This window comes from Pipra filicauda, unplaced genomic scaffold, assembly GCF_003945595.2.
Source record: "Pipra filicauda isolate LSUMZ 115617 unplaced genomic scaffold, ASM394559v2 scaffold101_size5749837_pilon, whole genome shotgun sequence".
Classification (NCBI taxonomy): Eukaryota; Metazoa; Chordata; class Aves; order Passeriformes; family Pipridae; genus Pipra; species Pipra filicauda.
The window spans coordinates 3,646,948-3,674,833 of NW_024103452.1; the positions used below are offsets into that span (position 1 = coordinate 3,646,948).

The 27,886-nt window shown below is 37.0% G+C and overlaps 1 protein-coding gene across 2 annotated transcripts in view; it reads right to left on the reverse strand.

Annotated features, from left to right (window-relative positions):
* CACNA2D1 (calcium voltage-gated channel auxiliary subunit alpha2delta 1) overlaps positions 1-27,886 on the reverse strand; it is a 379,138-nt gene that overhangs the window by 291,403 nt on the left and 59,849 nt on the right. For both annotated transcript variants that reach the window (XM_027711461.2, XM_039388463.1), the window contains exon 3: positions 22,039-22,155. In XM_027711461.2, coding sequence (XP_027567262.1) covers positions 22,039-22,155 — 117 coding nt within the window. The remainder of the gene's footprint in view (positions 1-22,038; positions 22,156-27,886) is intronic.

The window sequence follows — 27,886 nt, forward strand, 5'->3', positions numbered from 1 at the left end:
TGACAGATTAAGGTTTTGGTCTGTATTCGGAATATCCTCAGTTAGATTTAGTGTTTAGTTTTATCAAATTGTGTTGAACTAAATAAAGAATCCATAACCTACAGGGTATAAAACTGAGTTTCTTCCTCAATTTCTAACTGAGAAACACCAATACAGAGAATATCTACTCCATGCCAACAGAAAACATGTAATTCCCTGATCCATCATCTGTCTCCAACATGGAGACTGCATCAGTCAAGTCAATCAGCATGTCATGTGCCTCTGTCTTTCTGGTGTACAAAGTATAGTTTATTTGGGCGTCAGTTTGTCAATACCAGATTTTAAACAGTTGGTTGACCTGCATTTTCTGAACTGCAGTGTTCAGAAATCCCTTGGTTGCTAATCTGCAGGTAAAACAGCACCAAGTCCTCTTCCTCGCACCACACAGAAATTATAGTCTGTTCTCACTCATCTCGAGCCCATCTCACCAGAATGTACACAGTCCCAAGTCTTTTCTTTTTAAATTCAAACTCCCAAAGATAACCATAAAATCTTTAAAACTGTAATGAAAATTTAGTAAAGAATCATTTACTGATCAGCTATAAAAAACAGAACATGAGGATCAAGGGAACTACGATCAAGGACAAAATAATCAATTTCTACTGTGTTTTCTTCTTCTTCTTCTTTCATCTTTTTTGGATTGATGTCTCCTATTTCAAGTCTCATCTTGCTCTTCTTGCACACCAATTAATTGTTGTTTCTATCCAAATACACCTCTGCTGTCTACCTCCTTTTGTAGTTTCTTCTTTGTTTTCAGTCCATGTTTCTGGTTTCTCTTCTGCATATTTTCTCTCCCTTTCTGGTAGTTTGCAAACCCTTGAGACAAAGTTTAGTTATATTTAAATCGACATTGATATATAAAACCACTGTTGTATACGGGTCAGGTGTTGTGCCATTCTGCCACAGGACTCTGTTTACTAAGCTGCAATGTTAACAAAATAGGTTTCTCATGTGACTTTCACTTTTGTTAAAACAAGACTACAGGTTAAATTCCTCTACAGAACAAAAGGGCCCCGCATGATACTTTTCTGTAATTTCTTTAATTAGCATCTTACTGTTGTTTCAATTGTCTGAATGCACTTCATTCTTTTAATGACAATGCTGCTCCTTGACTTCCATGAACAGAAGGTAAACAAACTACTTGAAGGTCTCCCGTGTTGTTGTCATGGTCTGTTTTTTTCCCCAGTACCCAGAACTTTGCTTCAGTTAAACAACATTCAAGGTTTTCACTTTAATATAAGATTGCAAAAAGTAAACATGAATTGCTGCAGTGATAACAACTTTGACTTTTTTTTAATCAATTAGCAGCTTGTGGTATTTCAGAAGCCACGGAAATCATTTACTGGAGTGAAAAGTATTTTTTCTCTTCAACAATACATCATTTTATAAGCTCATACTAGGCACAAAGAAAAAAAAATATAACCTCTCTCTGCTCATAGAAGAACGTGCCATTTCTCCTCTCTATTCCCTAAAATAAAGAGAAGCATCCAAATGACAATATTAACTTAATTTTTCCCCCATATCCACTCTGTAAAGTTATTTTGAGCAATCTGAAAAATACAAATGGTGTAGGACAGAAATACAGTCCTCAGGCTGGATAATATCCATTTCTGTGTTGTCAGAGCCACCAGAGAAGAAAAAAATACCCCAAAAAAAACTCTGAAAGAGAGGAGAAAAAGAAAGAAAAGCAGAGGGGAAAAACAACAGGGGAAAAAATGGCTGGAAATACTTGTTTTACTCTGGTTTCGAACAGGGAGATCACTCCTACCTCCCCTAACTCCAAACAAGAAGGATGTCATGATGTCCCTAAGGCTAATTGGGGGCAGTCTGACCAACCTACAGGTGGCACAGCACAGCACACACATCCAGCTCACAGGGGCACACAGGGAGATAAGCAGTCACAGTCTGGCTAACAGGAAGAAGGGCAAAAAACATCAAAATGTCAACTAATTTACAACTCATTTGATACTTACTGGGCCTGTCCTTTACACACTATTTTTTTTCTTTTTCACTAAAATACCACCTTTATCTGAGGACACCCACAATAAGCATGGATACATGTCTCAGCTTCTAGAATGTAGACTTAAAAGCAAGTCCCCAGAGCCTGATGTGCAAATCAATTAGTGTATGGCTGTGCAGCCTTCTCAGATTTCCTTCATCACTGCCATAGCTTCATCATCCACTGTACATGTAAAAAGCCTAATCTGCTATTAGCTAAATTCCTATAATGCAGGCAAATCAAGACAAAATTTTCTTTTGTTTTTTTTTTCCTCAAATACGAAGCAGTTTTTTCTGTGATTGCCTCATGGATGTTTTTATCCATTCCAGTTAAAATAGCTGAACCCCTGATGAACACTCCTTGCTCGTGTTTCTGTGTGCATTTGTTGCCTTTTCAGATGAAAACATCTGTTCAATATGTTTCCCTGCACCATCCACTGGGTGAATTGTGGGCTTCAGAGAGGGATTGAAAAAAAAAATCCTTATCAGGAGCTAACCTTGCTACATGCCACAGGTAGTTAACCAGTTGTTTATGATATGCCTAATGGTTTCATGCACTTAACTAACATGCAATTGCAAATTGCTGCAAATCATTATTATTTTCAATGCGTAAATAAGCTCTCCATGCTTTGTGACCACAACTGCTTCTGGAAAAGCAGCTTTGTTTGGATTTCCAAGACTTGTGATTTTGAATACCAACATGTGGTGATATATACACAAGTGTAAGAAGAGCTTGGATACCACCCTTCAATGGGAGAGGAGGACATTAGGGGCCTAATTGTCTTCTGTGTTTTAAAAATCCCACTCTGTAACTTCTTTCATATGTAACGGTTCCATGTTGGTAAATGGCTTTTGGCCCCTCTTTTCAGCCTCTGCAGGTGGACTCCCTTCCATGAAGATCCCTGAAAACGATGTGTAGGATATTTCCGAATAAAGTTGATATTACCTGATCTAGTGGAAGGTGTTCCTGCCCATGGTGGGGGGATTGGAACTAGGTGATCTCTAAGGTCCCTTCCAATCCAAATCATTCTGTGACATATTCTATGATTTTGGCAGCTTACAAGAAGAAGATGACCGTATCGGAACTATCATTTTTAGTCTTCTAAATTCACCTCACATAGTTGATTTCATACAAATACATACAAAAAAAAACCCCTCTCAAGAAGTCCCAAGATCTTGTCATTAAAGTCTGGCCTTGAGCCAGACTTACACATAAGAAGCACATTCAAGTTGACCCAACAACAGATGAAAACCTGACCTGTTGCCATTGGCACCAGTTTTATTGGTCAACAAGGAAGGACATGGGGGAATGTTTCCTTTGGTTCTGTAAGCGAGAGAATTGTCATGTAGACAATGATCTCTGATGGGCAGGACTTTACAGCTTTGATTCTCAAGTGATAGGGGAAAATAAAATTCTGGAAAATCTGTTAAGTCTACGAAGGTTACACAGATGTAAATGATGCCCACTACCTATCAGCATGCAAATGAAAATTAATAGTGTGTTTGCAGGCCAGATTGCTATTTCTGTGTATTTCAGTTATAATAGTTTGACAATTTGGAAAATCTGTCAAATATATGAAAGAATTTGTATTTATACTTGAACATATCAAAGCTTGCTCTTTTCAAAGAGACTAAGAGCTTGCAAGGGGTGCAAAAAAGGTCGCAGGTCACAGCTGGCACTAAAAAACAGTAATTCACAAGATAGATGAGCAAGAAGGAGCTAAACTGTGAAGAAATTTAAACGGATCATATGTTTTTCTCTGCTGCAAAACAGGAAATAACACCAAAAGGACTGAAAAAGAATGAAATGAATCCTCCACTCCACTGTGGCAGAGCCTATTTTCCAGCAGGCACTGAGAAAGCCTACACTCCTAGCTTAGACTAGACAGCTTTCCATTATAAAGCTTAAGGTAAGCAAAACAATCATGCAACATGTTCTGTTTTGTTCTGGTTTTGTTGTGTTTTTTTTTTTTTTTTATTTTGTATTCAGCATTTAAGAGATAATAAAAACATAATTTTAAATCTCAAGGATAGTTTATGGGCAATGCCATAAAAATGAACCTGTAACTGGCATGTCCTGCATTGGGGATTTATACATTCTTGCATGGTGCTCTAAAATGTATTGCAGAGGCAATAGATATATCACACTTGCACTCCACAACATAGCAATGGTTCAGCAGAAACACAAGTACTGACACAGGTATTCATTCATATCAGTATTCATTTCGAAAAACTGTGAAAAATTCAAAAGTATATGTAATCTTCCTCTCTTTGTCAGGTTATCTGAGTCCCCTACCTTCAATATGCCGTGGGCTGCTGTGAAATGCTCAAGGGGCTGAGAAAGCAGCTACATACAGTTTCTAAGCAATTGCCAAGCTCTTGCCAGTGGAATTTATTTGCTGACCAGAGAAGTTTTCCAACGGCTTTTACTGTAGTGCTCCATTTTTATTGAAGCCATTAAAAATCCAGATAAAAAATAACTTGGGAAAATATCAGACCCTAGACTTTTAAGTAGATGGTATAATGATTCTCATTGCAGATCAAAAGTTTAACTTGAATATTTTTTAAACTTTGTGCTTCTATGCATATCCTTTTTACCAGCATTTTCCCTTGCATTAAGTGACTTACAAAGTTAGCTAGATTACTATTACATTTTTTAATTCCTAACATAAGGGACTTTCGCAGATGCAGAAATCCCTCTTGTACATGTTGATATAGACATCCCTCCATGCAACCACCCTGCTTACAGGAACCAAATGAAAACTTGCTTCCATCTAAATTTATCACCTTCTCCAATTGCCTGGCTGATCCTTACCAAAACATACCAAAAAGATACCAGAAAACTTTCTTGAGATTAAGTACAATTTGAAAAGATGGGAGTTTACTCTGACATAGTAAAAGAGCTTCTAATTGTGCAGTTATTTACTATCAATTTGATTGTCTGTATCAGAATGGAATGCTATAGTTTTCAAGCTGACAAATAGTTGTCAGTAAAAAAAAATTATAGCGGTATAGTGTTTGTGTGAACACGCTGAGTATCAGGGAGTGTAGAAACAAATGTAAAATAGTCTTTTCTAGGCATTGAGGCCACTGAAAATACATTCTGTTGAAAGCAGTGGTAGCATCTGAGTAGGAACAATGTCCAAGTCACTGCACAAGAGTAACTTGACACAAAGAGATCTCAATGGAACTGCAGGAAGAAAAGCTCCCCTGCTGAACTGAACATAGCTCACAGCTAAATAATAAATCAGAGCATGTAGTCAAGCATCCTGCAAAAGCACATCTCGTTCCCACTTCTCTGCCACTTCGTGTCCTTCCTGCAAATTCTAATCCGTGGCCAATAGTTGACACAGATGTTGTTGCACCACGAAGAAGATGTCTTAACAGAAGTATTTAATTTAAATAGCAGAAGCAAGAATTTTAATAATAATTCATGAGACTATGCAGAGTATTACTAAATACTGAGACAAAAAAAACCCAAACTAAACCCAGAAACCAACAGGCACAGTATTATGTCGTGATGAAGCTCAGAACAAAGTTTATGAGCTTTTTTATAGCAACTTATGCAAGCCTCCAAAGCTCAAACTTGTTCTAAAGAATGTGAGCGTGTATATATATATATATATATACATATAAAAATTCTGAACCACTTGTTCAATTTAGATCCAGACAAACTGACAAGACTATAGTTCCATCCCATGTAAACCCCTTTAATATCACTGTAGAAAGAAAGCCTGACTGCAGCAAGCGCATGTCATAACCACATTCCTCCCTATTTTATATTAATAGGGAATGCAATTTTGAATAGCACCAATATTTATATACAAAACATCCCCATCTGTTTTCAAGATCACCAAGCTGAAAAACACCAAATCCTTAACATAAAGAGCAATAGGGTCTCCTACATGAAGAGTTTTTGCAGTGGCTTAACCTAAATTTCATAAATGTAGCAAAACAAGGTGAACATGCATAAAGCACTCCTAAGCAGCAAATACTCAAATTGTGTGCAGACATACATGGTTAGAAATATTGTGGCCATTTAACACAGTATTTAGTGAAAAACTAGTGGAAGTTCTAAGTCTAGGATAAACCAGATGAGGTACTGTTTCTTTGTTCCACAGGAACATAATTCTATTTCGTGCTTCCATTATGTTTATTATTATATCCACTATTCCAATTTTTTTTACTTTTTTTTTAAATTCCAAATCATACATAGACTTCGATTCTATGGAATCGAAATTGGAAAAAATTACATGCTTAATACTAAATCCACACTTTATTCTGAACAAAATCAGGAACATATCCTGCAGCCATAAAATTTGCCTAAAATACAGCAATGATTACCTATGCAAATATGTATCTTACGTGAATCTATTGCAAATACAGAAAGCCCTTTTATGAAATATTAGAACAGTATAAGAACAGTTAAAAGCATAATGTGCTTCATTAAAAGGTTAAAACCATGAAATGAAAAAGCTAAAGCATCTTACAGTAGTATCTATGCTCCATTCTCACAGCTGCAATGGCACAGGTTATAGTTATGCTACACCACAGTTTGTACTTTGTAACGTTAACTTTTCCTCATTTTCATCCTCTGTAGTCACCTCTTTAGTATATTCTTAATAAATGGATAGGCTGGCTGTAGCAACCACTGGCTTTAGAAAATGAAAGCCTAAAAATAAGATGCATATTGAAAATGAAGACTTGAGGTTGTAAGATTGGATTTGGACTTGACAATCTCAGAGGTCCTTTCCAACCTGGCTGATTCTATGATTCTAAGATACAGAGTACAGAGAAAATATACAGAAAAATCAGAAGGTATAGAAAATGATAACTGAGGGTAAAATTACACCATCTGGATTTCTACCCTGGGAGAAAAAACAGCAATATATTCGTAATGAAAACTTTTAGAGATTATAACCATAAATTTAAAGTTATTGTACTTGCATTACATGAACATATTTATATCCAATATTTTGTTACATTTAGATGTGATTCCATCCTTTTACATGGAACTGAAGCCCATTAAATGTGACATGAGATGAAATTCTGTTCCTAAAATTGCAAAATGCTGTGAATTAGTCCTTTGACTTCCATTCCCCTCCATTGGTTATGAAAGGAATATCCTTAAGTTGCACTCAGACTTTGAGGGGGAAAAAAAAAAGAAAAAAAAAAGGATAGTTAAGGGGCCAGAAGGGAAGGACAGCTCTGCTGACCCTGTGGGAAGTCTGGCATGTCATTAGTGCTGTGAAAAAGAAAAGGGATTGGAAATGCTGAGGAAGTGCCTGGTGGGACCGTGTGGTTTACACACGTCAGTATATTCTATGTTGCTAAAGGCTGATTCTGTTTGAAATCGACCTGAAAATATTCACCCTTAGGATTTCAACTCAATCTGCTTTTATCACCTTGGGAACAGGTAAACATGCTCCTCTAGTATTTTCTGTTCATTCACATTAATTTCTTTAAAAACCTGGTTAAACATAAATACATCCTGACAACTCCAGAATACATGTGAACATTTAAAAAAAAAAAAAAAAAAAGAAATGGGGAGGGGGGAAAGTGGCAGAACAAATGTCAAGGGGGATTGCTCACTGCCCGCTCAGCAATGAGAGTGTTACAGCCGCCCACTCCTGCACCATCCGCCCAAACACATCCAGCAAAAACAAAATCACTGCTCCACAGTGCTCTGACTCAGACAAGGTACTTGGGGAATAGCCTCTGAATTTAGCAGCAGAGCCTGTCTGTTTAGTACTTCACACTGGACTGAGCATTAGTGAGTCACTGCTGCTGTAACACAAACCAACTTGGAGACGGCATGAAGAGCAAAGGAGAAGCAACGCGGTCGTAGCCAGCGTGCAAGCAGCAACTGAGCCTGAAGGATTATGGAAGGTTTTTCTGTGCAAGAGGGCAAGACCTAAAGGATCTTCATGACCTTTTTAGTTTTGGTAAGTGTTCCGTGCTAGCCTCTTGGAGAGGGAAAAGAGTTCCCTTCACAATGAAGGTGCAACCTGCTGACATCTGTAACAGGTTTCACCGCAGAGCTATTTAAAGAAATATTCTTGAAACATAACCACTGATGAATTTCAGCTTTTTTAACTGTTAACAGCTTGCTAACCAACTTCTTTGTAAGGAAATACATGTTTTTTCTTAGAAACACCAGAGACAGGTGTAATGAAGGTATTAATGGAAGAATCTAGAGGGGAACACCATTGTCCCATACTCATAGGACCTGTCGAACGCTGTATTGACCACGGTACTTGAGGACAGGTGCTAGGGTACCCTCACTCTTCTTCACATGGCCTGTTCTAGTGAGACCATCACTGCACAGAAACATTTTCCCTGTACTAATTCAACAGGACACAAATCAACAACCTCCAATCTTTGGTATGGAGATAATTTCAGAATTCACGGAGTCAGGAGAGTGCATTATGGACACAGGCTCAAGAAAAAGTAAAAACTCTGTTGTTCTTTTTTGTTCTAATATTTAAAGGGAAAAAATCTAATTGTTTCATCTTTTATTTTAACACCACATGAAAATTTGCAATATATTAACAATTAGATTTTCCATAATTATACCTGTCACATTTGCATAGAACAAAATTTATTGCCTAGGGGCAGTTTTAATTACAATCAAGTAGAAGGTGATTGAAGTTTTAATAAGAAATTGTGAATTGAAAATAAATTAAATCCCCAAACAATTCTATAAAAAAAAGCAGTATTTTTCTCAGAGTGTACTAAACCTACAGACTGGCAGAACTTCTCTTGTTATTAAAAAAAGAAAAGCTTGAAATAGGTTAATGGTGTCACTGTTAACTAAACATAGGCAAGGTGATAAAACTTCACACAATGCATTTCTTTCAACTCATAAGGAAAGAAATTGACACTAGCCTGGAAAAAAAAAAAGAAAAGAAAAAACCAAAACAAAGAAGCAAACAAACCAATGAAAACACCCAAAACCCTAGTAGAAATTCAAACTGCTTTTTTATGGAAGACACAGAACCCAAAAGAACTGTTATACAAAAAAAAAAAATTATTTTCTTATAGCTAAACTACACATCATCAGACTTTGCTTTTGTGTTATATTCTCTAATCATCTACAGTAGTGGCTTCTAAATGATTTCTGTTTCTGAGACCACTTCCAAACCAATATTTTTTTAAAACAATTTTAAAAACTAGTATTAAATAAAAGTGAATTTCTTTGGCAATCACAATCCAATGCAAACTGTTGAAACATACTTGGGAACTCATTCCCCTCCCTTGAGAACTAGTACTCTACGCTTTCTACTGATGATGGTTTTGTTTGACAAAGATCACATCCATCAACTTCAAATAACAAACTGATTGCCTTTGTGTTTGCAAAATATTAGCAGAATTTTGTAAATACAGCATGGAAGGTAGAAAGGCATAATTTATAAAGGGAAGAAATAAAATATTATTTAAAAAATAGGAGACTAGAACAAGATTAAGGAGAATATAGCAAAAAAAAAATTCTTGGGAAAAATCTTATTTACCCACTTTGCTGGTATCAAAGGTTCAGAGGATCTGAGCAGAGGCTTCCCCAGGTAACTGCATGCCTGACTTTTGGGCATTAGCAGAAGTGGAAGAGCTGTTACTTACACTCCAAATACCCATCTCAGCTTAATGCAGAGATGCTGCGCCTCACAAACCTTCTGACCCATTGCCATGCTTTTTTGAGATGCCTTACAATGTAAAGAAGATGGTGTTTAAATTTATACAAAGACCAGTGGAAAAATATTTTACTCTCATCTAGCTGAGTGCTATAAAAACCAAGATCCAAGCCCTCCTATGTTATCCTCACACTGACTCATCACTGGTATGAAGGAGGAACAACCAAGGACAAACAGAGGATTTCCACACAGTCTAGTTTGTAATTCAGTAATCAGAGTAGTCTTTCAGGAGGTAGGAGACAAACATAGACCTCTTAGACTGAAGATAAATTTGGTCTAAGATCCCTGATTTCTTTAACAGTCATTTGGGTTCTGGAATCTTCTTCCAAACATATTAAAAAAAAAAAGAAACTAACAAAAAACCAAAACAAAAACCAACAAACAACAAAATGAACAAACAAAACCCACAACAAGCCACCACACACAACATCTCTGTAGCTCAATCTAAGTAGAAGATTGTGTTTCTGATCCTGAGGAAATTAAGGTGTCATCTTGCAACACTGACCCAAATGCAATGCTCCAGATGGAGGATTTCAGTTTCATCTACGTAAGGCATCTTAAGCACTTATATATTTGTCCTTCAGCTGTGCTCCTCTTATGTCCAAATGCCAAAGGTGGAATTTGGACCTAGGTGACTCCACGAGGACACTCAGCTGTGTTAAAATCAAGAATATATTGGAGACTTTTGATTCTTTGGAGCTCGTGCAGCAAGTCTCATATCCCCCTGAGCAGCAGGAACAGACGTGTAAATATGTTTCTAGAGAGGCCACTGAGGGCTACCTCCACTTGAATTCATAAATCAAATCCCAATATATAGTAAATCTGAGCCCTTTAGGAATCTAGTTGAAGAGCATCAATTTGTATCTGTTAAGCAGTTGCAAAAAAAGGGAGTGAAAAATGTTCCTGGACAGCCCTTGGACTCTGAAGAAACCATATTTTCATCACATTGACACATCATAAAATGTGTCATCACCTTGTTTCTTGAAGCTTCCCCATCAAAGGGAATATTTTAATCCAACAAAAGGATTAACATGAAAACATGTGGAGTACCTCAGCCTCTAGTGATTAATAAAGCTTTTTGCGGGTGAACATTTGTTTATTGGCAAATTGGATAGTAGAAAGTTAGACTTTGAGAAAATAGCAAAAAAAACAGTTTATGCTTTCCTTCACCGTATTCTGCTTTCTGACCTTTCCCACTGAGACTTCTGGTATCAGGAAAATGCTGGTTTCATTGGGAATTTTGCCTTTTGTACTAACAATTACATCAAAAGTCAGTGTTGCAAAGAAAGCTGACAAGAGCTCTCTTAAGGAAAGTTTAATTTCACTATAAATCTCGAAAGGTATGACAAAGGTGGCAGGTGGACACCTTAAACTGCTAAGGAAGAAAAACTTATGAAAGAAAGATGCCAGCTGAACACACTCCCTGAAACTGCTTCACACTTTCATGAAGACAGAAATTCAGTATTTCTTCTTAACTAGCTCTTAGCAAGCTGTTTCCAAGGATTCAAGCCCTGCTGATCTGATCCCTTTAAAGCTTACTTGGAAGAGCCCCAGATTTACCTGCATTCCTTCCCGAGGGTTCCAATTAACTGTGCGCCTGAAATACTGGCACAAAGTGTGTTACCAAAATGCTTGAGGAAAAACTCAACTATTCCAGGAAACAATTTGTTACACTACTGAACACATACTGTTATCCAGTCCTATCAGTGCAAGGATACTGCAGCTATAGAATAAACATTATGGCCATGCTATAGGTACCATAATACTCAGAAAACAAAATTTTAAAAGAAAGAAAAAAAAAAATAGGAAACCTGTTTGAAAGAGCAGGCTATTCAACTACTCATTGCTGAATGCTAATTTATCAAATTATATGAGCAGCAATTAACCCAAATGTGAGGGTTTATCTTTTACTTGTGCAAAGGATAGATTCTGATTTCCCCTCGACAATTCAGTAGTTCCTTTTTGCAGCAAGGGTTCTACTGAAGTTGAAAGTTAGTCTGATGCTTTTACATACTTCATCAGTCAAAACCGGCATTTCTAAATTTAATCTTACTCTGGCTCCACAGTAACAATTATTGCACTCAGCTCAATCTTGCTGATATTTGACCATGAAAAAGTGTGAAAAAGCATCTGGAGAAAGCAAATAGCTTCACTGTAACAAAATAGTATATTTCTTGCTATGGAAAACAAGAGATTTAACTACATTTATCTTCCAAAGCAAAAAAATACACCAAAAATAATTTTAAATTTTGGATTTGGATAACTGTTATTTAGAACTTATTTGTTTATTTATTTAAAATAATTTATCTGGCTGGTAGTGATTTACTGTTGATTTTACTTTTTGAGAAGTTCTTGTCTGAAAACCTGCCACTACACATACAGTTGCATCTGAGCATTTTGTCTCAACCTTCTGATCCTAGACCTGACAAAGAATTAAGACAGAAAATAAATGAGGGAAATCATTTGCTGAAAGAAATGAATCATCTCCTCTCTCTTACTAGTCGTGTTCTAGAAGAGGACCTAGAGCATTATGCAGGCACCCAAGACATGGTAGAAGAACTTTCTGCACTGTACCTAAGACTCTCCACTTCCAAAAACTTATATAAAATGATTAATTGGGTGGAAGGAGCTGCTATAAAACAACTATGAATTCTCTACAAGATAATATGCCAACGAGAGACTAGAAAAGCCAGAATTCTTTATGGTAGACAAGAATGTTGACAGCAGATACGACTGAGGTTATATACTAAATACCAAAACTGTGATGTGCCAAGTCTGGCAATACTGCTTCCACTCAATGACAGAATCAGAGGTTAAACTAGAGCAGATAGGAGAAAATGCCTTTTTTACCCATAAATAGTGAGATCCCACAACCATTTACTACAGGATATCACAGAGGAAGATAGTACTGGTAGATGAGAAGCTCAGCAAATTCATGGGTAAGTTCACTAAGAGATACTGAATGCAACAGGCAGAGATGTCCTCCTTGAAATATCTAATCCAAAAACTGTGAACACGGAGGGATCACGTGCATAATGGATCATGGATACTGGGGAGGCTAATATATGTTCCTTACCCATCATCACTGGGACAGAATACTGGCTACACGGGCTACATCAACCCAGTAGGGCACTTCCTGTGCTCTTATCCCATAGACTACCTCCAAAAAAATTGAGGTCTAATTATTTCTGGGAAAAAAATCTTTATGTACATCTTATGTACATTGAAATTGTTGATAAATGTAACTTGCAGGTTCAGTTAGCAGGAAACCACAATGGTTCTATTTTAACAAATAATTTCGTTAGTTCTGTCATTAACAGACAACCGCATTCAAAGCAGAACTGAGCCTTGACAAATATGTAATTTCTCCCTTCCACAAACATACTAGCATGGAAGGAAGGTAAAGGAGCAACAAGGAAGATGAACATGTGAAAAACAGAGAGCATGTCAGATACCAATTTCTGCTGTTCCCTGATAAAATCTCTGCCTTGTCCTAACAGATCTATTTCCAACATTAGACATTGATTATCAAAGTGAACATTGCCAGGAGCACAGAGCAGTGAAATGGTAAGCCTGGAGAGCCAGAAGTCCTTGACAATTTTACACATAACAATTAGGAAGTGTTCCATTTTAAATAATCTAGCTTCCACCTGCATTTGTGCTTTAATTCTGCCCTCTGAAATACAAATTGAACTGAATTACAATTCAAATGTTTTGAGAACTTATTAAAACTCTCTAACCCAGGACTGTGCAGATTTCATAGCATATTTAGAAAACAGTGACTGGGTCTCGGACACAGGCACACTGAAAAGTTTTTACGAGGTGAAGTGGGAACAATGCAACATGAGTTAGTGTGATGCTGTAGCAACACAATCTAATATGAACTTTTAATATGGAGAATGTGGAAAAAGAGAAGCAAAGTATACAAAGAATTCCACTGTGACAAATACTAGAATTGTGCATAGAGTCAGGTATTAATGCTCTTAAAGTAAAGACTCTGAAAGACAATAGAAGATAAAGAGTCCCAAATCTAATCCAATCCTGCAGGGAAAAAAAAGGCTCACAAAGGCAGAATGAAGGCTTGGAGTCATGTACAATACACAACTACTGCATCATAATTTATGTATAACTTGTGTGTGACACTTGGTTCTTCTCTGCAATCTTTAATAAAGCTTTCAACAAATAAGTGGAATTTTTATTTCGCAGAGGATTTTACAATTTATAAATTCAACTTTATTGAGGTTGAAAAAGTAAACATAGGGACTGAAGGAAAAATTAGGAGTCTTGCAAAGGTTGGCTAGACAGTATAAAGATATGGAATCCAGCACTTGCAAATTAAATTATTATGCAATATTATTATTTGAAAAATGTATGTTTTACCATGGAAAATCATTCTTCTGTAAAATTCTCAACTAGCCACGGTGAAAAACAGTTTTACACAAAAAAATGCATCAATTTGTTTCTTAGGCAGATGATCTGAATGGAAGTCATCAGAGCGAGAAATAAGGAAGAAAACAGTTCTCTTCGCCTATCAGGCAGAAGCACATACAAGGAAAAGAAAAATAACTTTAGGAGAAGAAGCTGCCTGAGGGTAAGCCTCAGCTAAGAAGGGTAGCAAAGCCCTGGAGAAAAGAATTGGGACAAATCCAAGAAAAGCAACAACAGTTTTCTGTTACATTGTTTGGGATTTTTATAAATCTGATCTTCTGAAGCCGAAAAAGTAACTTTACAACCAAAAGACAGCAAGATTTATTTGGAGCAATATTTCACCTTTCACAGCTGCTACATCAACCCCCTAGCTTAGGGTGATGCTGGTGTTAACGAGGCCACACACCTTCAGAATATCTTTCATAAATGAAATTTCAGTATCCGTAAACCTAGACAAAAAAACCCTGCTTGTAACAAACCTGTGAAGAATTTCTCACAGGCAGTTAAAAAAACTACAGCAACAAAACTTCTGTAAAATTATCTGTGGTCATTTATTATGTAAGGAAATTTGCTCAAATGGAAATATAAAGGGGTCTAAATGGGAAAGAATTGCTACAGCTACAAGTGCTCCTTATTTTTCTCCAAACAAAATGTGAACGCAACAAAGTTATGCTATCAATGAAAATGTACTGTATAGAAAGAAAAGTCAAATTGTGAAGCTGATCATCAGATAATATCATTTGCCAAAAGCTCTTTTAGCTTTCTTCGTCTCAGCCACAGTTAAAGCTCTGAGTGCAATGCACTGTGTTGGTAGGATGGAGATTCAGCAGGTGTCTCTCTAAGCTCGTGAACTCGATGCCATTGCAGCACTATGTACAGTTCAGGGCCACAAAAATCAAAATAATGACTTATGGCTATCTATGAAGATATGGGAAGTTGGAGGGATGACCCTCTCTTTATCTGTCAACAAGAATACAACATCTGCAGCAGGCAAATCAATTCAACCGTGGAAAGAAAAGAATAGAAATGGGCGATATTTGTAAGAACTTTCACTACAAGTCCTTGATTTATTTTTCCAGACTTTTATGATGCCTTGCAAGGTATGTGAGTTATGTGAATCTATCCTCTGAGGCATAATGTTGCATCTATACAACCTGAATTTCAGTTAATAAAATAAGACTCAAGGCAAGACAAGTAAAAGCAAATTCAAACATCTGACATGTGGACAAGTTGACAAATGTTTGACTTCACGAGTGTTGCGTCTCTCTAGCTGTCATTCCAAAACACATTTGCTTCAGCAACTACAGCTGACTTCCAAAATAGGCAACATTTACATCTGGAGATTTAAACAAAGTTCATACAGGCTAACAGACTCAGTACTGTAGTCTAAAAAAGCATATGTAAAACTTTTTTATGCTAGTGTGCAAATTTCCAATGAGGGCAGTTTTAAAAGTAGCGAAGCATTAGTCATAAACTCACCTGCAAAGTTCCTGAAATATATGAAGAAAATATTTCTGCTATTTAGACCAACTATAGCCATGGACTGAAATCTAAATCTAATGCTGCAAAAAGGAGATGCCAATATCTATTCTTAATACTCACAGGAAAATTTTCCACCTTGGTGAGATACTCAGTATATAGAGAATTGATGGAGATATAAAAAATAAACATATAAATAGACCTAGAGTCCTAATGCTGCAAAATTCTATCAAATATGTGAAGGAAAAGACTTAAAGAATCAAGACATACTGTCACGTAAAAACATATGGCACGCATGATCTTACAATCTTCATACAGAGACATGTTTATTTTAGTTGTATTTTTCCAAAGTGTAAGCATTCTTCTGGGAGGATAATTGCACAACTAAAGCTATTTGGTTTGTGATGGTGGTACACGCTTCGTGTAATCTTTTCCTATAGACAAAGAGCCACCTCCAGCTTGAAATTAAAACTCAAAAGAATAAACCATTTTGAAATATTAAAGAGAAGGAACAGGTACAGCCAAACAATTTCAAGGGGGAAATTACCATGTTAGAGTAAAAAATAAAACCTGTGTACATGACACAAAAACATGCATAGACAAAACTTTGTTCATTTGTTTGACTAGTAATTTTCACTAGTTAATTCACTCTTTCCCATCCTTATAGACTTCCTTTTCTTAGAAGTCAGATCTGAAATTATTTTGGCAAAAAACCCAGCAAACACAGTACACTGCCAACTTCCTTATGATGTCCAGCTTCTCATAGAACAACTAAATACTAATAAAATGTAGGAAAGTGAGTCTGCTGGGAGACTAATCACAGTTCAAGCTATTTTTCTTCTCTGAATTTCTCCAATGTGAGCCCTTTTCAATAAAATTGTCTAATGTCTCCTGTAACTGACAGAGCCAAAAGAGTAGAAACACCTGAAAAGAAAAAATAGAAGAAAAAGAAAATAGCAGCAAATCTAGTGATGGACTTAGCTATGAGATGTGACTATGTAGGCTACTTGGAATTCCTAGTGGAGCTCAGGTGACTGAGTTGCAGCAGAGCCCAAAAGCAAGAGATGTTGTCCAGTGTAAGTTCTGCTAAATGAGTAGACAACTCAAGTTTATCTACAGAGTACTTTTAAAAAGTGGAAAGCTGTCTTGTTAGTATAGGCAATTTAATATTAGCAGACCAGAAGACAAGTGTCCTAGAGTGTTTATGAGGATGTTAGGCTGGTTTAAGATATCAAAACAAAACTCAAGCTAGAGTTTTGTATACCTTTCAAAAAACAATAGTAACAAGCACACCTACAAAATTTATTTTATTTTATAGGTCTTTCAGGCTACAGAAAAATCACCAATCCTAGTTAAAGTGCGTATCATCTCTGCCCAGGAATCTCAAAATACTCTATAACACATGTTTATTTAAGCTTCCCAGTTGTATTGCCTTATTTCAGGCAGGCAGGGCAATACTGAGGGATCTGGGCACACTTGCACAGCTGTGTTGAAATTGCATCTTAACCAGCAGATAAACATTCTGAGCTCCTCATTCAGAGACACAGTTGTGCACCTTGGACATTTCCCAACAGCACATAGAGGGAACCTGTCTCCTAGCACACAATCTGTGCCTCAGTTTCCATGGAAACTCTGTTACCTTCATTTTCTGGAGAAATTAAGGCATAAAGGCAAGAATAAAGATATTATGTCTCTGGTTGAGAAGTCTGAAGAAATCTAGACAATAAGGTTGAAATCTGCACATAATTTATTGCCACACAGCCCAAGAAGCCAAGGGTACTGACTGATGCCTTCCCTTAAGTAACCTTGATGTAAGAGCTAAAGCATACACAAATGACCCAAAGCAACACAAAATAAACATTAAGCAGGAGTTTGGCAATGAAAATATGACTGTCTCTTCCAGTGAAATGTATTTTAATGGAGCTTGAGTGTTTGCTTTACATAAATGGTTATGCTGTTGCCCTAGAACATGGGCAGTAATGGAAGAAAAGTGTATTAATAAATGCATTTTGAGTGTACCGTAGTGCTGACAATAAGATCCTGACACTGAGGCTTTCCAGAAAGAAGTATTTCACTGTGGAAAAGATTTGCAGGGGAATATGCATATATTTTAATTTTGGATAGGAAGATAACTAGGATTAATCTTGGAAACTATTGCACAAACATGCAGCCAAACATTAAATAATTGGGGAATGCAGGAAGGGATCTTAGCTAAGCAAGAAACAGGATGTTTTGATCCTTTTCCTTCAGAATGAGTTTGCAAAGACTGTTAGTAGGTGTTCTTTATTAATAATTTTCTTTCTTTACTCTAATTTTTTTGCTACCTAAGAGATCCAAACTTGCTTACTATCTTCAATTCAAATATATGAGCAAAAATGAGAAGCGGTAAAACTGCAGATTTGCCTGCTGCAGAAGATTTAGGATGCTCCCCAATACCTAATGAGTAATGGGCTGCTCAGAGGGGCAGAGAGAGGCCAAGGGCTGCACAGCTAAGGAGTTCACACGGCACCGGAGTGAAGTTGCAGCTTAAATTTGGTGTGCAGCACTGGATCAAATAGTACTTTTTATATGTTGAATATGTTGTATGTATATGTTATATAAACAAAGTCATACTTCATTCTCCTCATGACACAATGCATAAACAGAAAACAAATCCCTGAAACAGTGCTTTGGCAAAGCAATGAGTTTTTAAAATATAACTTTCTAATTTTAAAGTATGGCAACAAATATTAGGATCCTTGCAAATGTTAAGACCACTACAGTATTTCACATAAGCAATAAAAAAAATAATATTATTAGCCCATCACATATATTAATTATTTAAATCAGTTTATTTTTATGCAGTCAATGAAAAAATATTTGTAACTCCTCAAACCGTATTTTATAAATATAGTACAACGTCGGGTACTCTTTTTAGTATTTCTAATGATACTCATTAAATAAATATTAGTATCTTCTAAAGTTTCCATTTAAATTGAAAGATTATTATCTACTAGGATGATATACATAGCTCCAGAAAGCTATTGCACTGATAAATGGAGTAGGAACTCCAAGACAGAGGATAACTCTAGCAAAAATGAACAATTTGGGTGCCAGACTGCCCAATGGACTGCATATTATTTGTAGGTATCCTTGGAAAAGCTTTGTGAGTTTTGCCAATAGTTACTGCATTTCATTTCCAATGAAACCTCCACCCATCTGCCATTAGACACCTGGGAATGCAGGTTGTAATGGTAGCACAGCTTAGTCTGTACACCACCTTTTATCCAGGAACACAGAGACAGAATATGAACTGGTCCATGATGCTATGAAATAGTAGAATCATAGAATACCTTGAGTTTGAAGGGACCCATAAGGATCATTGAGTCCAACCTCCTGCTCCTTGCAGGACCGTATGGATATTGGAGTTTAATAATATTGAAATAGTGGGTGTTCAGTATGGTTAGTCCAGGCAAATGTGCAATAGTAAGCAACAGTAAAATACAAAAGACATGTTCACTATTTGAACAACAGGTTCTATTGCAAGACAGTCTTTGACATCCTTGACTTTAAGGCTGTTGCCTGTCTACCTCCTTACTACTAATACTACTTTCTTCCACTGCACTTTGCTAGAAAATTTTCCATTTTCTTTTCATCCTAACTTTTTCTCTTATGGCTAACATTTACTAGTAATAGTGATCTAAGATAGCCCTCTGAGTTCAGATCAGGGCTTTCCCCTTTTTCCTTCCTCAGCTAGGTACCTGTTTCAAACATCACTTTTATGTTTTATGCTTTTATGTCAAATGTAAAGTCATACACATGGAAAAATAAAAATAGACTTTTTTCCCTTACTGTGGGATAAGTTGCCTTTGTCCAGATTTTTGTTATAATCTCTTCTCATATAAACCAGAGATGAAATCACAAAGGTTTTTTGTGGTATTTAAGTCTTTTGTGTGCAATGCACAGAACCTGATAATTTTACCTGGTAATTTTAAAATTCAAAAGATATTTGTCATTTAAAGGTACTCTTACAGCTCAAGGGAAAATTACTTACTATTAAAAAGTCATCACTAATATTTGCTTATTATAACCTTGCCCAAAGATTGATTGTGCACCATGCCTAAAGGAAATCATGGCATCCCTGGGGTATGATTGTCTCTGAACAATGACACTGTTGATGTCATTCACTGGCACTTTCCTCATGGCATCACTGGAGGATGTCTGGTGCTCTTGCATCATACTCTTTTCAGGATTGAGGTTTCAATTAAAACTTTGAGTCATATCAACCCCAATGGTAAAACCCTCTGTGCAGTCATTAATAGCAGTTCAATTCAACACCACTCCTGATTTCAGAGAAAATGTGACCCATCAGATTTATGAAGATGGAAATTTCAGATAAATTCAGCTTCACTACATAAAGTTCATAAAATGCCAGCAAAAATATAGTCCTTGAAAAAAGCAGAAAGTGAAATACATATGGAAGATGAAGAAATTCTCTTAGTAGAAAGCAACAGTTCAGGCGCAGGAGATAATAAGTATTTCCTGTGTATAAAAAATAATATGCAGGAAGGTTTAAAATCAGAAGTTATTGGAAGTTCTGATATATATCTGAGATAACTACAAATAGAAAAGTCAGTATAAATATCTGAGCCATTAGGAGCAACATCCTTCTCCTAATTTAATCCTCTTTTACATCAGAGAACTGAATCATGTTACCCTTTCCAAAAAGTGACCATGTGCTTGCCTAAAATGAGGTAGTAATCTTCTTCCACATTCACAGGAAAACTGTCCTGGGGAAGTTTTTTTTTGCATAAGCACAAGACAATTCTTTAATTTGCTTAAAATTTTAAGATCAAATCATCACAAACAAAATCCTACATTAATCTTGAGTTTTGAAAAATATATAAAATTTTTCTATGATAAATTAAAAACATCAAACTTACATGGGTTGATGGGAAAATGGAGAAAAAACTGGTGTATTCATAAAGGTCTGCAAATGACTTATAATATTCTACGGTAATAATAGAAAGTCCACATACTGCCACATAAGCACATGCCCACTGAAGTAAAACGGGAAAACAAGCAAAAAAATCGTATCTCTTTTACGCTTATTTGAATGAATTAGAGAAGTTTTTGCCCAGATAACACTGATGTACATTGTATGTTAGGGATGAGATGGCAACTGGAAGAGTGAACTCCTGCTAAGAACCAAAGACAGGACAACAGGTACCTCCCGTGGTACCTCCTGTGCACAGATGACGAACTATGCAAAATCTCATCGCCTACAAAAAAGGTGAGTTCTCAGGATAGCAGCAGTAGTTTCACACTCACACTGATTCTTCAGTTGCATGGAATGGTACTGATAAAAGAACTGTTTGGGTGGGATTCATCTCCCCCAGCTTTACACACTTACATTTTACATTTGAGGGTTCTCCGACTGAGAAAGAGAGAAGTACTTCTGGGTTGTAGTTCATCCCGTTTAAAGTCTTACTGAGAATATGTCAGGTCAGTCCTGACTGAGAAGTGCCTGTTTTATTCCACTGAACAAAAAAGGAGCTTAGGACAACCAGCTGAGTGGATGTCTACAGTTAGGTGAATTAATCCCTCTTTCTTTTCTCTTTCACTTTAAATGACAGATCCAAACTCATCTCCAAGCCTATGTGGATATGTAATTGCTCAAGGAAATCGAGTCTGCTGTTCCATCCTTTAAACCTATTTCTAATAGTTGTACTCTGTACCAAGCATGTTTATTATTTCATCCAGATCCTCCCATTCCTGTTTGGCCAGTATCTTCTGAAAAGCACTCTAAAGTCTTATATGAGTGAGAGTGATGTGAGTAGGAATCATAAAAAGCAATTACCCATGTCCGCTGTCTTACAGGATAGAAGAGAAAGGGAATGATGGCAAAAGCATTTTAAAGCAACAGCTACTTCTTATTTACAGCATAAAAAATTGTAAGGTCGCAATGCAGCATGGCCTTCACACAAACAGTTCAGGATTAACTGTGCTGATCCAATATATAATTGAAATACAGGTTAAATTAGCAAGTCAGAAAATAAAACCCTATTTCTTGTTTCCCCAATATCATTACTGACGGTAGAGTACAGTGATCTTGAAGTCATAAACATTCATGTGCGTCACTTAGAGGAATATTTTCCAATCTATTTATAACTCGATTTCTTACTTGGACATGGTTCCTATCTGTCGGTCAATATTATAAGCATCTGCCCTATGTCAGCAAACTAATGAGTTCATTTTTACCATGAAGTCAGGAGCCATCTTTCTACATGTCATGTCTTGTACACATCACACTGACACTGCCTCTAAGAGTATAGGCAGTAAAAATAACTATAAAAGCATGTTTCAATAGTAAATAAAGATTTTTTTTTAAAATACTACATAAAAAACTTAACCCGTTAGTACTCACCACTAAGGCTTTAGACCTGTTACTTAGAAGTTTTTCAATGTCTCTGGCTGCAATTTCCACTAGTTGACGAGGGTTGTTTGCTTCTACATCATACAAAGCTTTGTTATCCTTATAAATCTGCAAGAGGAAAAAATGGAAATTAATCAAAATGACACTAGACATTCAAAATAAACCAATTGACTTGACAGAAGAAGCATCAAGATGTCCTCTGTCTTACTAGACAGCTTCAGGAAGGCTACTGCTAGGAAATTCCGAACAGGCCTTATGAAAGAAGTACTTCACATTTTTTTCTGAGAAGAAGCTACCACTAAAAATTATTTAATACATCTTCAAAACTGATTGGCTTTAGTGATAAACTATCAAACTGCTAAATGCTCAAGGAATCTGATTCCCGTGGATTGCTAAGAAAGCAGTAAAATGGAAATCCTTTAAAATGACTGAATTTGAAATAAAATAGTTACTGCTGAATTTAATTCTTCCTTGAATGCTGAACAACAAATACCAATAGAAACAAATCATCTAAGTTATGCTAATGTAATCAGTTTAGTCTCTTATCTATTTATTCATATGATAGTGTTAGTATTCATGAGGAAAGAGGAAGAGGAACAAATAAGAAAAGAGGAACAAAGGGAAAAGTAAAACAAAAAGGGGAAATGAGGAAAAAATTAAAAGGGAAAAAAGATGGGGGTTGGAAGGAGGGCACAGAACTGTAAATGTTTTTCTCCTCTATCATGAATAAAGGTTGTCTCTGAGGACCCCTTAACTGTTTTCCAAAGTAGAAAGTGTATATGAAGGAGATAATTTGATTTGTTAAACAAAGCCACTATAATGAATTGCATGTAACCACAAGAACTAAAGAAGAAAAAAGAAGTAAAAAATGCATTTACCAATCTCCATTGTACTAAACCTGGAAAAGGAAAAAATACATTATTTGGGGGAGGAAAAAAAAAGAAGGGTGGATACCTTATGGTTAGATGGGCAAATGGAGAAAACTAATTTATGCAGCCAACAGATGGCCTGAGTTTACTCAAGTACTTTGCCTCTCCATAACGCTGCCTGGTGGGGGCTGTGCTGTCTCCCGGGGAGTAATTCCAGGCACAGGCAGGAACGGTTCCAGCACTAATGCACTGGCTGCCATCCAGCAAAAGAGCCAAAAAACTGCCGACCAGACTGAGTCTACCAGCCCTGCCAGGTTTCTTGGGTTAAAGCTATGGAGACCTTAAAGAAACTCACCAAAATATGTCCCTTCTGGTGCTTGTAGCTGATAAGTATCACAAAAACTTTTCTGACAACTACAGCTCTAGCTGCAAATTTTAATCGGGCATGTCCCGTAAGCTGTCATCGGTTTTCAGCACTTATGAATTTTACAACACTTATGTAGGGGTTTTGTTTTTTTTTTTTTTTCCTTCAGAAGTACAGTTTTTCCACCAGTAACTGAGTAACTAGAATAAGATTTAATTCCTCATACGGTAGCAATCCTTTTAAAAAATCAGTGCATGGGGAGTAGAAAACTACTATAAAAGAAGACAGTTTCTAATGAATTCAGATTAAAGCTTAGATGCTTTTGAGATGCTTGATTTTCAAAATAGAAAGTTTATCTCAGGTAAAACCCCAAAATCTCTTTTTTCGGGGTTTGTAGTTTTGGGGGTTTGGTTTGGTGTTTTTATTTTGTTTGTTGTGTTTGGGGGGGCTTTTAGGACTGATCTTAATAGCTAAAGTGGCCTATAAGCCAATTATTCAAAAAAAAATTGGAAATAAAGACATTTTATCCTACAATTGATCACTACAGAATATCTTTATTTTTTTTCTGAAACACATTAAATTTGCAGTCAGCAGTGTCATTTGGAGTTAAATTGACTGTAGTGACAAAGAGCCCTACAGTCCTACAGGCAAGGCAAGAGTAAAAATCAGTTTTATACATCCAGATGGTTTGAATCAAGACTGTAAATTTCAGAAGAGCATCTAAATTGGAATGACCATCAAATCTGGTAAAACTCTCAGGTTCTCCCTTCATCAGCAAATATTCACCCTGGTCACACAAGGAACAACGCTATGGGTGTCACCAGCTGTTCATGTCTTAGTTTTTGAAGAGCAGTGTAATGCCAAATTCTTTGAACTTCATTCATGACTTCCTGAATTACACCTGCATCCAAAGTTTACTAAATATATAGAAGAATGGTGACAAGCTTTTGTAAATAGGCTAGAACTATGTTGCTACTCAACAGTGAAAGCAGTAAGAAAAGTTCAGTATAAACTCTTTTCATTCAGAGCTTCAATTAGACAGAAACATCTTAAAATTTGGAGAAAGCAGTAGTTCATTGTAAAAATGTCATTGCATAGTAATTAATTTTTTTACTCAACATTATAAACAAACATCAAGAGAGCCATAAGAAAAAAAAATTCCCAGTAGAGGCAAAGTGAAATATAGGCTCAAGTAATGCGGCTTTGGAGCAGATGGATGACAGAGATGACTTGGAGACTGCACTGACCAACTATACAAGGGCAAGTGCTGTAGTGCTGGTTCTTTGATCTTCAAGAACTTAGTGAAATACAGCTTCTAACAGGCTGTGATCTAACAGCTTCAGAGGAAGTTAAGATGATAACATACTGCATCCACACAACCATAACTTTGCACCTCACCAACTAGAAAGACAATATGAATAGTCTATTTGACTTAATCCCAGAATGACCTGGGTTGGAAGGGACCTTAATGATCACCTAGTTCCAACTGCCTGCCATGGACAGGGACACCTTTCACTAGGACCAGGTTGCTCAGAGCTCCATTGAACCTGGTCCTGAACACATCCAGGGATGAGGCACCCAGAATTTCCCTGGGCACCCTGTGCCATTGTCTCACCACCCTCACAGTAAAAAATTTCTTCCTAAGACCCAATCTAAACCTACCAGTTGTCATTTTAAAACCATTCCCCCTTGTCTTGTCACTACATGCCCTCTTAAAAAGTCCCACTCCAACTCTCCTGTTTTAGGTACTGGAAGGCCACAATAAGGTCTACTCAGAGACTTCTCCAGGCTGAACAACCTTAACTCTCTCAGTATTTCCTCATAGGAGAGATGTTTCATCTAATCATCTTTGATGGAATCTAAGATCATCTCTTAGATGATCATCTTTGTGGTCTCTCTAATCATCTTCGTGGCCTCTCTAATCATCTTCGTGGCCTCCCCTGGGCTCAGTCCAACACTTCTGTGTTCTTCCTGTGCTGTGCTCCATGTACAGTTACATTAAACCATACTGGTAAGGGATTAAGAACCTAGATGGAAAATTTGCACTTTCATCCCTGAATGTAATTCGCTTTTTCAGCAAACATATGATCCTATAAACCCCAATTTGAGAGCACTCAAATTTTTCACATACTCCCTTCCTATAGGGAAGTTATTCCCATATCTCCAAGCTTGAATGGTTTGAAAGCTGCAGACTATCGAAGTGTTGTACACACTTTGGCAGATTTGTAGGAAAAAAATAAACATGTTCATTTTTCTTCTCCAGCACCAGCTATCAAAAAGTTCAAAAGCCTGAATCACATAACAAGCAGATCACCACCAAATGAGACAGGCACTGTGGGTACTACCACCAAGAAAACCTGACTGTGAGACTGGCTTCACAAGTTGCTATTTGTCAATGATTTCAAAAAAATAAAATTCAGAACAATCCCATCCAAAGAAAACCCTTTTGAGATTTTCACAAGATCCCACATAGAGCTGAGTCAGTGACTCTCCTTCTCCCCCTCCTTGCTTTAGCCCATGGCAGGGTTTGGAGCACCAATCTACCCTGCTTCTACTGCCAATGGAAGATTTATACCACAAGCTTTTAAACAAATGGCATAAGAAGTTACTCAGAACTTCACACACTTCCTGTTTTCATGGAGTGTGAGACCAGTCTCAACTACCAAGCAACAGTCTAAGAAATATTCACTAATTATTTAAAAGGTGTGTGCGAACTTATTTGTTGCCTACTACCCTTTAATTCGCCGTAATACCACAGCAGTTCAGCGCAACACTACACAGGGCAATGATAGACACCTCAGGATTTGGTACACTGGGACAAAATTTTCTTTCTCCAAGCCTCCCATCTAGCAGTCAAACACAATTAGCAAAAGCTCATTTCAAATAGCCATAAAGGGTCTTATTGGTAAAGGTGTGCTCATTCATCTTTCAAAACGCAATTTGGCAGGCTCCATGGTTTGTTAAGAGCTAATTTGAATACAATTTATTAAATTGCTTTGACGGAGTGAATGCAAGTTCCTGTTGGCTTTTACATTTAAAATAACTTTTAGTACTTTAATCGCTAATGCTTTGCTAAAAGCTCTGCAAATTGTCAGTAAAACCCTATCACTCCTTGCAGATAAAAATCTCATTGCATGACTAAGTAAAACCTGTAAGGTCATAACACAAAAACATTTTATTTTCTTTCTGAAGTCAATAGCCATGTACTTCTTTATTCAGGAAAGACTGTATTAAAATTGCACATAATGAACTGCAAGGTTTTAGGGGAGAGAACGTGATGGTGAGAGTCGCATTTAAAGTGAAACAACACAACAATAGTTGAATGTGGCAAAGATTAGAAAAACTGCCAGCACCTCAGCAGAACATGCCCCTCTCCGTTCAGTCTTCAAGGACGTGTTTATAAATCTCTCACAAAGAGACATTCTCCTTGCTTCCTGTAAGGCTCACAAGGGCAAGTCAAACAGTTCTGTACAAATTGAGAGAGCATGAAAGATGTCATTACATGACTCTTGCTATAAAGTGGCAGGCCTTGGAGCTGGCTTTAGCATTGAAAATTTATTTAAATGGCACTCATGCTCTATCACACTCAGGAAAAGAATTATTCTCAACTACAGAAGAATTGGTTTGCCTGTTGTTTGTTTGTTTGTTTTCAAAATGTCAGTCTCACAGTTTAAGAAACAATGGAGCCTTTTCTTCAGGCAGTTGTAACCTGACTGAGAGCCCAAACATGGGACATGAACAAGCCAATCTCCTTTCCATCACCGAATACCTTCACGGATGTAGAAGCCATACGAGCTAAGATCTTCAAAAGTTCAAATCCAGAATTTCAAAAGTTAGCCAAAACTCACTGTTACTTTTCCTACCTTGATATATGCTTTGGAAAAGAGAAACAAAACAGCTTGACAATTCCAGTAATACTTATCTGTACCAGGTAAATGTATGGATATTTTTATTATTTCAATACTACTTTCAAGACCACTTAGCTCAGCTAGGCTGATGGGACACCTCTGTCAACAACCAATGTTTTATCACCGAATGTTTTATCACCAGTCAAGACCAGCTGGAGACTACCATGATGGTAAAACTACTGCTCAGAGATACTACTGAACTTCCAAGCCCAAATCAACCAAAACTTTGCGGTGAGTCTTACTCCATCTTTTCTGAAAACAACTACACCAAAATATTAAAAGTACTTGTGAAATCTTGAGCTAGGTTTTATAAGCTTATACACTAACGTAATTAACTTAATAAATAAATTTTAAAAATCCCTCTGAACACAGTGAAACTTAAATAAAGGTTTTGTAAACTATTCCCTTCCTGCCCATTCCTCACTAGAGAGGGTCTGCCCACTCCCTCCCTTCTATAGAGAGCCAGTTCCCCCCAGTCCTTCCGAAAAGTCTCTTTCTACCACCCTGCGCCACCAGCAGACCTCAGTGACCATAATCTGCCTCTCCAGGAACCTCTGCCTGTACCCCTGCCTGTACTCTGCCCACCAGCTCCATTTCAGCCCAGTCCTGGGCTATGGGATAAGTGTGCCTGTCTCCAGCCCTGCCCCTTCAGTGACCCTATGCAGTAGTTAGCACATCACTCAGATAGACCCCTCAGA